Source organism: Podarcis bocagei, assembly GCF_964188305.1.
Source record: "Podarcis bocagei genome assembly, chromosome: 13".
Lineage (NCBI taxonomy): Eukaryota > Metazoa > Chordata > Lepidosauria > Squamata > Lacertidae > Podarcis > Podarcis bocagei.
The window spans coordinates 45,041,533-45,055,948 of record NC_138138.1 but is presented as its reverse complement, the minus strand read 5'-3'; the positions used below and the strand labels follow the sequence as shown (position 1 = coordinate 45,055,948).

At 41.8% G+C, this 14,416-nt stretch overlaps 2 protein-coding genes across 2 annotated transcripts; both read right to left on the bottom strand.

The window, feature by feature from the left end:
- Positions 1-1,472: 1,472 nt before the first annotated feature.
- LOC308570734 (olfactory receptor 2D2-like) lies at positions 1,473-8,782 on the bottom strand (the record flags this gene model as incomplete). Its single annotated transcript, XM_081165650.1, has 3 exons — positions 7,818-8,782; positions 2,129-2,430; positions 1,473-1,744 (listed from the first exon to the last, which is right to left on the bottom strand). Exons 1-3 carry the CDS (start codon positions 8,753-8,755, stop codon positions 1,473-1,475), a joined length of 1,512 nt encoding a protein of 503 aa, XP_081021776.1. The 5' UTR covers positions 8,756-8,782.
- A 2,194-nt stretch (positions 8,783-10,976) lies between these two features.
- On the bottom strand, positions 10,977-11,900 carry LOC308570733 (olfactory receptor 2D3-like; the record flags this gene model as incomplete). The annotated part of the gene is made up of 1 exon (XM_081165649.1): positions 10,977-11,900. One exon carries the CDS (start codon positions 11,898-11,900, stop codon positions 10,977-10,979), a length of 924 nt encoding a protein of 307 aa, XP_081021775.1.
- Positions 11,901-14,416: the final 2,516 nt, after the last annotated feature.

Here is a 14,416-nt window from a genome sequence, read left to right as displayed (position 1 = left end):
ATATGTTATAGAAAATAAGGATTGTAAACTGTATATGTTTTTAATTTTCTTTTTGTTTTTTCTTTTTGGCTTTTTTTTAAAAAAATGGAAAATTCTTAATAAATATTTATTTAAAAAATAAGGCAATATAATCAAGTGTATTCAATTTTAGAGTTGAAGCAAATATATTTAATTACCTGGGAATACAAGCATGAGGTTATTTTTTTAAGAGAAGACTGAGTTGGTAACAAAAGGGAGCAATGTCTATACCTCATCTCTCCTTTGAAGAGCCAAAAGTTAAGATACACACCTAAATTCAATTGCTAACTTCACCACTGTGAAGGGAAGATGTAGCTTGGCCCTAAAATCCTTGAATTTCTTCAGATGCTGCTGGTAAGATCGCCTAGTGCCCTAAACCCACTATGGCAGAAGTGATGGCATACTGGGATGTCAAATTCCAAAGTTCCACAGAACACACAGAATCCACTGGGTCCCAGCTCCGAGAATAGCTCCATCAGGAACCAAGAGAGGGCATCAGCAATGCAATTCTGCAGGCCTAGGATGTGATGGGTCACAAACAAGATATTAAAGCATGCCTTAATAACTCTCCAAACCTGTGCTTTGTAGGCATAGGACATGCAAAAGTGTGTGTAAGACCTGAGTGGGTATAGCATTGCAAATGAAATCTGAAAACAGCCCTCTATCTTGGCTACTGTACCTTGGCTTTGGTGTTCCAATAAAAAGAAAATTATTTTCGTTGGGGGGGGGGGAGAAAAATATTGAAGTCAGAAGGAGGATCTGGTGGGAATTCCCAGCATCCCTGTCTCCCTTCCAGGAGGATTTGGTGCTCAGATCTCCTCAGCAGCAGTGTTGACTCCAGAAAAGAGAGACGTTATGAAGATAGATAGATAATACTTTATTCGGCTATAAGCCCACCAGGTAAAACCAAACGGTAAATAAAATAGCATTTTTCATTCTAAAATATCAACTAAAATATTTCAGCGCATAATCTCGTTCACATTACATACAGTCGCTAGATGTACCATATTGTGGACGTTATCAAGATTTGGCTGTGAACAATGACCCATGAAAGGACTAGCAAGTCGAGGAGTTGGCACTGAGGACAGAAGCTGTTCGGTTCTCCTTGCTTTTTCCTGGCCTAAGAGTTCCATGCTGTCTAGAGTTTTCTTGGGTTGGTCCTTTAGGGCATGGGAAGACAATATGGTGCTCTGCAGAGGATGCTGAGTTGTTCTGAATGGGGAATGAAAGAACCATCTATGCCACCTTGACTTCTTTGGAGGAAAAATTTGGCATAGAATAAATAAATCAATGGCATAAACTTGCTCTACAACTTTCTTAGAAGCTCCTGCTCCAGAAACAGCTCCTGGTCATTGACAAAGAGACAGCTCCATGTCCCAGGAGATATGTATCTCCTGTGCCAAAACCTGATGCTCAAGCAACATTTCCATATTATTCATACTAGTAGGCAATGATCAACTCTTTTGCTTAATGTCCAGTCTTTGCAACACCTTGGCTATTGCATCATGGATATCTTTGTTCCGAAGAGTATAAATGATAGGGTTGAGCAGAGGGGTGACTACAAGGTAGAAAATGGCAATTTTCTTGTCACGATCAGAAGTTGAACCCGACCGGGGAATCAAGTACATAGAGATGACAGTGCCATAGAACAAGGTGACCACAATCAGATGGGAGCCACACGTGGAGAAGGCCTTGCGCCATCCAGCAGTTGACCTCATTTTCAATACTGAGGAGATAACAAACCCATAGGAGGTCATGATAATTGAAAGAGGAAGTATGACCCCAAGTGAAGCTGCCAAAAAGATGGCGGCCTCTGTAATGTAGGTGTCAGTGCATGAAAGTTTAATCACCATTGCCATCTCACAGATGAAGTGGTCAACACGGTTTGGGCCACAGAAGTAGAGAGAAGTGGCACTGCCAACCATTAGAGACCCAAGGAGGAAGCCACCAACCCAAGTGACTGAGGCAAGCAGAAATTGTCGCCACCAGCCCATGACACTAGTATATATTAGAGGATGACAGATAGCTAGGTAGCGATCATAGGCCATTACACCTAGAAGAAGGCATTCACAGGATCCAAGGAACAATGTGATGTACATCTGTGCCATACAACGGGTGAAGGAGATGGCTCCATTGCCAGACATGAGGCTTGCCATCGTTTGGGGCAAGGTTGTGGTGACATAGCAGATCTCTAGGCCTGCTAAGTTGCTCAAGAAGAAGTACATTGGTATGTGAAGTGAAGACTCAACCCACACAAGCAAGATGATCAACAGGTTCCCCAAAATGGTCAGGGAGTATATGATGAGGACTACCACAAAGAGAAGAATCTGTGTCCTTCGATCACTGGAGAATCCCACCAATATGAACTCTTTCACAAAAGTGACGTTTTCTTCCCCCATCCTTATCTCCTTCCTGCAGAGAAAGGGCAACAGGGGAGACCAGAGAAATTATCTGAGAACCATAAGTATAGCTTTGTTTGGGGCCCTACAAGACTGGGGTCAAACCATGAACCAACCATGAACCTCAATTTCATTTTATAAAATATCTCAGCAAGTGTCTTTAGTTTCCCATTAATCGAAATTTCCTTTCACTACTGCGTATCTTTCAGTCATTGTGATTGTGAGAACAGCTTGTTTATTATTTATTTAACAATCTATTGAAGTATAGATAATTTTTTTGTTTTAATTTTTTTTGTAAACCATTTTGGGTTTTCTTACAATAAATGCTGTATAAATTTATATACAAGTATATATTTCTTGATGTTCATGGTTTTATTTACTTGTTTATGTTAGAGCAGGCATCCCCAATGTTTTGGGATTACAATTCCCATCATCCCTGACCACTGGTCCGGTTAGCTAGGAATGATGGGAGTTGTAGTCCCAAAACATGTGGAGGGCTGAGTTTGGTGGGTGCCTGTGTTACAGGAATCATAGTGCTGGGACACCATCTTGTTTAATGACATCAACACCCCGCTGATACGTTGACTTTAGTTCTGTGCATTTGTTATTTTTTTGTGGTATATGGTTGCAAGAACTGCCCTGGGATTTATTTATTTTATATTTTTATGAAAAGAACTGTGCAAATGAGATGATAAAGAAACACATGAGGGTTTTATTTTCTTTGAGGGTCTATTTAGGCTATGTGGAAGAGTATGAGTGGAAAGAAAATGGTTCCTCATTCATAGTAGTGGTGATTTGGTCTAATAAGGTAGACGGCAGGGGGACCAGGAATAGGAGACCAACTGATTCTAGTTTTGTCCCCAACCTCCTCTTAGATAAGTTCTACAAGAACAACATTAAGACTAACCAAGTGGGAGGAAAAATAAAACAATAGAAATACTCAACTAACTGACCAGTCTTCATGGCTGCTGTTCTCCCAAACACAGCATAAATGAATTTCAGAGTGATGCCTTTGAGAAATTTAAAAAAGAAAGAAAAAAGAAAGAGGAACCCCTTTAAAGAAGAAACTACAGACCCAAAACTACATACAGTTCTCTGCATACAGCAGAGTAACTTTTCAAGAATGGATAGTGCCAACAAACGTTAGGAGTTTCCTCCCCACCCCACCACCAATTGACTTACAAATTACTCAATATTATCTGACCTTTGTATGCTGCACAGGGTTCACCAGCAGCTGTTAAGAAATTTCTCTTGCAGCAGTGTTTTCTTAAGGCATATGAAAGCTGAATAGTTTTCTCTTGAGGGCTGCAAAAACAACAACAAAAAGAAACCGGCAGGGAAGTTCACTGTAATACTGGTGACTTGATAAGAAAGCTGCATGCAGCGTCCGGTTTCCCTCGCAGAGGCTGCATGAAGATGAACAAAGAAACAAGAGCCAGTGAAAGGATTCTTGTTTTGGAGTTAGATCTGCCTCTCTCTGCCTTCTCTCTTTTACAGATGATACCCAGTTCTACCTTTCCTTTAAAACAGAACCAATGAATGTCCTATGTGAGTGTCTGTAGGCGGTTGGAGGATGAATGGTGGTTAATGGGCTTTGAAGACACTCAAACTCAGGACGCAAGGGAGAAACATGCCAAAAGGAAGGTACACTTGGCAAATCCACACCGTGATCAACTCCCACCCGGAAACCAATGTCCCCACTGTGGAAGGACATATGGATCCAGAATTGGCCTCCACAGTCACTTACGGACTCATCGTTAAAACCATGTTTATGGAAGACAATCTTACTCAGCTGGGGCTGCATGCAGACGAACGAGAGCCAAAGAAAGGGCTCTTGCTTTGGAGTAAGATCTGCCTCTCCCTGCCTTCTCTCTTTTACAGAAACACAGATTCTGGAACGGCAGCTGCTTGCATCTCTTCTCTGAGATACTTCCAATAGTCTTCTCTCTATGCACACAAGTGCTTGTTATGGTTATCTGAGTAAATGTTCATTGAGCACTTTAGCAATAAAGATTCCCCCCACCTCTCATTTGCACATTTACATTGTCTTGGGGAAGTGGAGAATGTGGGGAACATGAGGTGGCTTACTAGCCAGCTCAAGGGCCTGGCCAATCAGTCATTCAGCCCTGCAAAAATCCAGCTTCTCCTGAGGCAAGCGATTGAGACAACTTAATCAATTATGGAGGAAAGAATATATATATGGTCAGTGTTTTTCTTGGATGCTGCCCCAGCAAGTCTTCCAAAATGAGGGTTAATCACAGCCTAGCTTATTCCACTACCTAACTCTTCTCAGGTTTAAAACAGAGACAGCAGTGGCGAATGATTTCTCCCTGCCATTTTACAAAGGCATGGTGATTCATTAAGTTAATAAAGACTGTGAATCTCCCACACTGGATCTGCTCCAATTTCTTTTGTCTCTCTGGCCCCTCAGCTCATTAACAATTCTTCACCTTTACCTTCAGCCACTTGGGCCTGAAACTTTTGACATAGCGATTAACAAGACACAAGGGAAAGATTTTCCAAGAAATGAATGGAATGGAGTATTCTAGTAACCTAGCTATGACATGTGCTCTACTAGAATACTCCATTCCACCTAATCTTTTCTCTCCTGCCACCAAAAAATACTCAGTAGTCTGTGAAAACTGAGCATGCTCTCTCCATGTCAGGTTCCTTTAGGGTTTATATCCCCCCCTCCACAGTTTCCCTTCCACACAAAAAAGATGTAGATTCCTGCAAGAGCTGGATTTTCCACAAGCTGATCAATAGCTCCCTCATGTTCATGGGAGGCAACATTTTGCATAAATAATTACAGTGGTACCTCGGGTTAAGTACTTAATTCGTTCCGGAGATCCGTTCCTAACCTGAAACTGTTCTTAACCTGAAGCACCACTTTAGCTAACGGGGCCTCTTACTGCTGCCACGCCGCCGGAGCACGATTTCTGTTCTCATCCTGAAGCAAAGTTCTTAACCCGAGGTAATATTTCTGGGTTAGCGGAGTCTGTAACCTGAAGCGTATGTAACCCGAGGTACCACTGTATTGGCATTCATACCCAAAACACTGGTAATGTAGAAAATGATACTGCACCCACCATCAGAGGTGAACAAAGTAGGTATAGAACTGCGAATGTGGTTTGAAAACAACCCTATATCAGGATTCCATATTATGTGTTGATTTTAAAAGACTTATTTGCAGCTTTCTTGCAAAATATCAGTTGTGTACAGCAATATAAAGCAAGGAGGATGTTGCATCACACTTTAAGGCTGGTGAAGTAGGCCTGCAGGTGCCTGAGTGGGGTCTGGGGAGCTCACTGCATCCCACTGCATCGCTCAAGCCTGTGTCTGCCAACTTGAAAGGCAGAGCGGGTACGACCTGGGAATGTGTCCCTCCCATGGACGAGCTTCTGTCTCTGGCATGATTTGTGGTTGGTTGCTCCATAATTTGGACAATTGGCATTAATCAAGAGGCGCTCCTGAACCAACATATGCAAATAGGCTGCAATCAGTCAGCTGTCGAAAGGACTGGGCTTGGCTCCTTGAAGGTATCTGAATGTTTTCCTTGAAGCTTGAGAATCCTTACAACAGACAGGAAAGGAAGGGGAAGGACAAGGTGCTTTGTGTTTTATGCTTTCTTATGGTTTTCAGATGGCTTCCTTTTTTCCTGTCCTCTCCTGTTATTCTGTTTCTTATTTCAGAGAAGAGGGGGAAGGCTTTTGATTTATGCGCAACAATGAATTTAACAAGGTTTTAGTATGCCCTCCGACGCGGGTGGCGCTGTGGGTAAAACCTCAGTGCCTAGGGCTTGCCGATTGCATGGTCGGTGGTTCGAATCCCCGTGGCGGGGTGAGCTCCCGTCGTTCGGTCCCAGCTCCTGCCCACCTAGCAGTTCGAAAGCACCCTAAGTGCAAGTAGATAAATAGATACCGCTTTATAGTGGGAAGGTAAACACGTTTGCGTGTGCTGCGCTGGTGCCGGCTCGCCAGAGCAGCTTTGTCACGCTGGCCACGTGACCTGGAAGTGTCTCCGGACAGCGCTGGCCCCTGGCCTCTTAAGTGAGATGGGCGCACAACCCTAGAGTCGGACACGACTGGCCCATACGGGCAGGGGTACCTTTACCTTTACCTTTAGTATGCCCTCCACCTTTGACTGGGGCTGAATGGACTTTATTTAAAATTATTCCTGGGCTGGACTAGGCGTGCTGTTGGAGAAATACTGTTTAAAAAGTATGAACTGCTGCTGAACAGATCTGGCAAAGAGGCTGAATTTGAGAAAAGATCTTGTTTTTAACTGTGTGCTGAGGAAGAACTCCAGAGTGGAATTTTCATGGTGGAGTTTGGATATTCACTCTGTCAGTTATTTACAGCTGCAGCTCATACTGTAAACAGCGGGAGGAATCGAATGTGACCTTGTACCATCCAGAAAAAGACTGCAAAGAACTGAACAATGGAAGATAGCAATTAACTCTCCCAGCACACCAGGTCCGGGATAATAATGTATATGAAGGACTACACATGTGAAAAGCATTATTTATAACATGTAACAGAGGTGCTGTCTGTAAGGTGAAAAAAGCAGCCAGCTGGAAGAATGGTTTAATGGCAAGTGAAGGATGTCAACTGGACTCTAAATAAGAAATGATGTGGCTATGAGAGGAGATGATGGTCATATGTTTGGAACAGGATTTTTTAAAAAAATGTTTAAATAATTTGGAAAATTAATTAAAAAATAAATTGGAAAAAAGACAATGCAAACCAACAACAACACGTGAAATGTTGGGTTTTTTGTATATAATTTTATTCAGCTTTCTGTTTTACAATTTAAAATACTCGTTTTACATCCTTACGTCAATGATTTCCTTTCTCATGGCTCATTTTACATATCATAAATCCCTGCATATTTTTAAAAAACGATACCATTCCCTCCCCCTCTTCCTTTTTCCTTTCTCCTCCTGTGATGGAACTCCTATTTGGGGACTTCCCTGGCTTTTTCTGGCCCATGTAGGAGCAGTCTGGATAGTTAGCCTAGGTGAAGATTTGACGTTTTCATCCCCAAAAAGGTGTTTGATTTGAGTTTCCATTGAAATGAAGCTGAATTTTAATGTTTTAATGTTGTATTTTAATCTTGTTTTTAAGTTGTATTTCAATAAATTTGTTTTTATATCGGGTATTAGCCTCCTGAGCCTAGTCTTGGCTGGGGAGGGAGGGGTATAAATAATTTATTATTATTATTATTATTATTATTATTATTATTATTATTATTATTATTATTCAGTATTCCATTATTGCATCCATCAAAACTTGTGCACACTGTTGAATTTATCTTAATGCTGGCAGTGTTTTCAGCTACAACATACATAATGTTTGGGCAGCATTTGCACATTATTCATTCTAGTAGGCAACTCTCAACTCTTGCAAAATGGCCAGTCTTCTCAGAACCTTGGCTGCTGCACCATGAATATCCTTGTTTCGCAGAGTGTAAATGATAGGATTAAGCAAAGGGGTGACCACAATGTAAAAGACAGCAATTTTCTTGTCACGATCAGAAGTTGAACCCGACCGTGGAATCATGTACATAGAGATGACAGTGCTATAGAACAAGGTGACCACAATCAGGTGGGAGCCACATGTGGAGAAGGCCTTGCGCAGTCCAGTGGCGGATTTCATTTGCAATACTGAGGAGAGAACAAGCCCATAGGATATAAGGATAATCGTCAGAGGAATTATAAGCAATAGTACGGATGCCACGAATATGAAAGCCTCTGTGAGGTGCGTGTCAGCACATGAAAGCTTCAGCACTATCGGGAGCTCACAAAAGAAGTGGTTGATGTGGTTGGGGCCGCAGAAGGGGAGGCGAATGGTGCTACCTGCATTTATAGAACCTAGGAGGAAGCCGCCTGCCCAACAGAGAGAAGTAAGCAGGACTTGGCACCCCCAGCCCATGATGCTAGCATATAATAGAGGGTGGCAGATAGCCAAGTAGCGGTCATAGGCCATGGCACTGAGAAGAAGGCATTCGGTACCACCTAGGGACAACGAAATATACATCTGGAGAGTGCAGTGGGTGAAAGAAATGACTCCGTTTCCAGATAGGAGGTGAGCCAACATCTGGGGCAAAGTGCTGGTGACAAAACAGATCTCCAGGCTTGACAGGTGTGTCAGGAAGAAATACATGGGTGTGTGGAGGGAAGAGTCAAGTCGGACAAGGATGATGATCACCAGGTTCCCCATAATGGTGAGGGAGTAGATGATGAAGACCACCACAAAGAGTAGAATCTGTGTCCTTCGGTCATTTGACAGTCCCACCAATACAAAATATTTGATCGAAGTAAAGTTCTCGTCCCCCATCCTAACCTCTTCCCTACAGAGAAAGGGCAACAGTGAGTCTAAGGAAAGCCATGTGTTACACATCACAATGTCAGTTAATCCCCAAACCAACCAATCCAATGCTGTGTGTGCATACTTGTCTCATTTCAAACAAAAGCAAAACTTTCTACAAGGCATGAATTGGGTGACACATGCTCCGTCTGCTTGTAACCTTCCAAGGCAATAAAATTGTGTCAACCAATTAACATGCAATGCTTAAACCAGGTTCATGCAAACCTTGGTTTATAAATATAGTCTAAATCATGAGTTCACATTAGAGTTAACAGCCCAACATTGGTGCTGTTTTAGTTTTTTGTTGACTCTCAGTTGACCTATGGAAACCCATGAGCCTACCTTGGCTATGTTCATTAATATCAATATAGGTACTCAGAATAAAAGTTAATTGAATTTCACCCATAATGTGCAATCAGGGTTAAGATAAGTAAAGCATGATTACACAGGTCTTATATCTAATTTTTTGCCTCATCCAGTCAACCCTCTTTACTTGGGTGTCATCAGTTCAACAGACAACTTTGTCTTGCTTTACCAGATTGTGGATGATTCTCCAACCAAGTTCCAATGCCTTCTAAGGTGAGGTTCACCACAACCTGGTTTGCCCAACTGCCTGCCTAATCCCAACATTAAAAGCTAGACAGCACAGCATCATTTTTATTGTCTCTAGGATTTTTTGCATTGTTTTTCTGTTGCTTGAGATTCATTAAGATGAATCAACTACACCGCAGGGACTCCCTTGGTGCCTTTCTCTGTGCCATGAATAGCTGTTTATGTCCTGAACCTCATGGGGATTCAAGCTCTTAGCATAGAAATATGGAAAGATAATGCTGGATTCAACATAGAGTTCTATGCATTCTAATCTAAAAAACGAAACAAAATACATTCCTCATTCTATTATTTGAATGCATGCAAACTGGGTATATCTGAATGCACATCCACAGGTTTTACCTTTTACTTAGCTTTTGTGATGCAATGTATTCTCATAGGAATACGGGGACCTGTCTTATAGTGAGTTAGACCAGTGGTCCATCTAGGTCAAGTCTGTCTATGCTGAGCGGTGACAGATCTCCAGAATTTCAGAACAGGGACATTCCCAGTCACAGCTGAAAATATATGGGATTGAACCTGGGACTTCTGGTGCAGAGCAGAAGCTATAGCCTTCCATAGCCAACAGTTTATTGATGACAGTGAAGAATGGGGGAAGATTAATTTTGGTGTCTATTTAAGAATTTTGGTACTTCTTTATTGGCTAATCCTGTGCCCCCCCCGTCACTCCCCATTGCCTGGTCCCACCGCCTGCTACATGTTGGATTCCAAAGGTCCATGCGCAAAGACTCCTTGCACAATTTAGAATGCTGATAGTGTAAGTGTTCTGAATTCTACAGTTCTTAATCTTGTGGGTTAAGCTGATTTATTCTGATCTAACTGCTACAAGCTGCATAAATAAGGTACTATCAGAGAAGTAAGGTTGTGGACTATCCTTCATTGATGGTTTTCAGACATAGGTTGGATGGCCATTCTTTAGCTATAATTCCTGCATTGCAGAGGTTTGGACTAAATGAGCCTTTTGGGACTCTCCCAACTCTGCAGTTGTACAATTCTCAGTTGGAGCTATGTCTGTGAGGCACAAAGCAAGGATTCCCATGGTTTCCGGTACTGTCTGGCTTCTCACCAAATCCACCTGCAGAAGCAATTAGAAAATAACACAAAACTCTTGGGGTGGAAGTGTATGTGAAAATGATGTATTAATACTAAAGGATCCTGGTAAGCCATTTGAAATTGCTTTAAATTTACTTAAATTATTTTGCCAAATTTGAGGGTTATAAAATAAAATTACAACAGTCAGAATGGATTTGATACCACATACCAAAATAATAATAATCAAAAGGACATAATGGGGTGGGGTGGAATTCCCATAGAGAATTCCCATATCTAGATATATGAATTGCTCACATCGCTGGAGAATAAAAATTCAAATTCCATGGACAGAAGTCCCCATAAGGTATATGGACCACTCAAAATTTGGAGGAGCTAATTCAATTTAATCATTTAAAATCAATGTGAGAGGTTAACAAAGGTCTAACCACTGCTTAGGGGGTGGGGGAGGGAGAAATATCTGCCACCTGTTTGTGTAACTATGTGGTGAATACCAACACTTGAGCCACCCCATTCATATTACAGGCAACATTTAGTTTCGCTGCTCAAAGCTCCATCTTCCCAGCACCTTGGCTGCTGCCCCATGAACATCCTTATTCCGCAGAGTATAAATGATGGGGTTGAGCAAGGGAGTGACCACAACATAAAAGACTGCAATTTGCTTGTCCCGGTCAGGAGCTGACCCTGACTGGGGGATCATGAGAGTGCCATAGAACAAGGTGACCACCACCAGGTGAGAGGCGCAGGTGGAGAAGGCCTTGTGCCGTCGGGCAGTTGACCGCATTCGCAACACTGAGGAGAGAATGAGTCTGTAAGATGTTAGGATAACAGAAACTGGAATTAGCAGGGCCAGCACAGATGCAACGAAAAGAATGGCTTGTGTAACGTGTGTGTCAGCACATGCAAGTTTCAACACCACGGGCAGCTCACAGAAGAAGTGGTTGATGTGGTTTGGACCGCAAAAGGGGAGCCTGAAGGTGCAGGCCACGTTTATCGAACCCAGGAGGAAGCCACCCATCCAGCAGACTAAGGTAAGCTGCAATTGACGCCACCTGCCCATGGTAGTGGTGTACAGCAGGGGGTGGCAGATGGCCAGGTAGCGGTCACAGGCCACGGCAGCTAGGAGAAGGCATTCCGTGCCGCCCATGCCCAGTGCAATGTACATCTGGATAGCACAATGGGCAAAGGAGATGGTCCCATTGCCAGAAAGGAGGTGAGCTAACATTTGAGGCAAGGTGCTGGTGACATAACAGATCTCCAGGCCTGAAAGGTTTGTCAGGAAAAAGTACATGGGCGTGTGGAGGGAAGAGTCAGCCCACACAAGCATAATGATCACTAGGTTCCCCATAATGGTGAGGGAGTAGATGATGAGGATGACCACAAAGAGTAGAATCTGTGTCTTGCGGTGACTGGTTAGTCCAACCAAGATGAACTCTGTGATAGTGGTGAGGGACATGACAGAAGACCCGAAATCTATAGAATAAAATATTGCCTTTAAAGAAAACCCCAAAAACCCCAATGAGGCAACTTGTCCACTTGGACAGGATACCAAGCACGTTTAGCTACACAATATATATTTAAGATCTACATTGAAACTAAACATTGCAAAAAAGGAAGAAGAAGAAGAGTTTGGATTTGATATCCCGCCTTTCACTCCCCTTCAGGAGTCTCAAAGCGGCTAACATTCTCCTTTCCCTTCCTCCCCCACAACAAACACTCTGTGAGGTGAGTGGGGCTGAGAGACTTCAAAGAAGTGTGACTGGCCCAAGGTCACCCAGCAGCTGCATGTGGAGGAGCGGAGACGCGAACCCGGTTCCCCAGATTACGTGACTACCGCTCTTAACCACTACACCACACTGGCTCTCGAACACTGGAACACGACAAGGTTGCCCTATATCCCCTTTGCTATTTATTTCAGTCCTGGAGGTGCTTTTAAACATGATTAGGGAGGACCGGCTGGTGGAAGGAATACAGGTCGGGGTGAAACAGTATAAACTTAAAGCTTTTGCAGATGACCTGGTTTTAACATTACATGAGCCGGAATCTAGTACGAAAAGAGTTTTGGAATTGATTCAGGAGTTTGGTCGGGTGGCGGGATTCAAATTGAATAAGCAATAAACTAAGGTTTTGGAGAAAAATTTAACACCTTTGGAATCAGAAAGGTTTCAGAAAGAGACAGACTTAAATGTGGTTAAAAAAGTGAAATACCTAGGGGTTAACCTGACTGCGAAAAATTTGAACTTATTTAAAGATAATTATGAAAAATGCTGGTTAGAAATTAAAAAGGACTTAGAAATTTGGTCAAGATTAAAACTTTCCTTGTTGGGTCGAATTGCAGCTATAAAGATGAATGTATTGCCAAAGATGTTATTTTTGTTTCAAACCCTACAGATTGTGGACAGAGTGGAATGTTTTGGAAAGTGGCAGAAAGACGTTTCTAAGTTTGTCTGGCAGGGCAAAAAGCCCAGAATAAAATTTAAAATCTTAACTGATGCAAAGGAAAGAGGGGGATTTGCCCTGCCGGACTTAAGGTTATATTATGAAGCTGCAGCTTTCTGCTGGATGAAGGATTGGTTACTCTTAGAAAACACTGATGTCCTAGATCTGGAAGGGTTTAACAACGCTTTTGGATGGCATGCATATTTGTGGTACGACAAGGTAAAAGTTCATAAAGTGTTCAAAAACCATATTGTCAGGAAAGCAATATTTATGGTCTGGATAAAGTACAAAGACTTATTAGAAAATAAGACCCCAAGGTGGTTATCACCAATGGAGGCCAAGGCCCAGAAAAGACTCAATATGGAGGCCAATTGGCCGAAATATTGGGAAATAATAGAAAAAATCGGAGACAACTGGAGGTTGCAGAGTTTGGAGAAATTGAAGAATAAGGTGCGAGATTGGTTACATTACGCTCAAATTAAAGAGGTTTTTAATTTGGACAAAAAAATAGGATTCCAGGTGGAAAAATCGAAATTAGAGACAGAATTGTTAGAACCAAAGACTAAGGTACTTTCAAAAATGTATAACTTGCTGCTTAAATGGAATACTCAGGATGAGACTGTTAAATCAGCCATGATAAAATGGGCTCAGGATATTGGGTATAACATCATGTTTGAGGACTGGGAAAGGTTATGGACCACCGGAATGAAATTCACGGCATGTAATGCCTTGAAGGAAAATATTATGAAAATTATATATAGGTGGTACATGACCCCAGTCAAGCTTGCAAAAATATATCACCTGTCTGATAATAAATGTTGGAAATGTAAGGAGGCTGAAGGGACATTCTTTCACCTCTGGTGGACTTGTCCAAGAGTGAAGGCCTTCTGGGAAACAATCTATAATGAGTTAAAAAAGGTATTTAAATATACCTTTACTAAGAAACCAGAGGCCTTCCTCTTGGGCATTGTCGGCCAGAAAGTGTTACAGAAGGACAGAACTTTTTTTATGTATGCGACTACAGCAGCAAGAATACTTATTGCAAAACATTGGAAGACACAAGATTTGCCCACACTGGAAGAGTGGCAGACGCAATTGATGGACTATATGGAACTGGCCGAAATGACTGGCAGAATCCGAGATTTGGGAGAAGAAACAATGGAAGAGGATTGGAAAAAGTTTAAAAACAAAAAACAATATAAATTGTATGAATGTTAAGAAATTGCACGATTCAGAAAAGTATGATTCCAGCAACTCGTTTGAAAGATTTTGGAAATTAAGTGATATGTAAGAAAAGGTCGAAACTTAAAATAATATTAAGTTTAATTTAAGTCATAATTGATTGTTAAAAATTACTTTAAGATTAAAAGTATAACATTTGAGAGGTATAAAATAAGAACTGAAACAAGGTGATAATTTGCTGATATTTTTATTATAGAGAACGCAGGGTAGGGAGATGTGAGGAAGTCCAGTTAGTTATACAAAAACGTTATGAAATAGTTGTGCTTCCCTTCTTTTTTTCTTTTTCTTTTT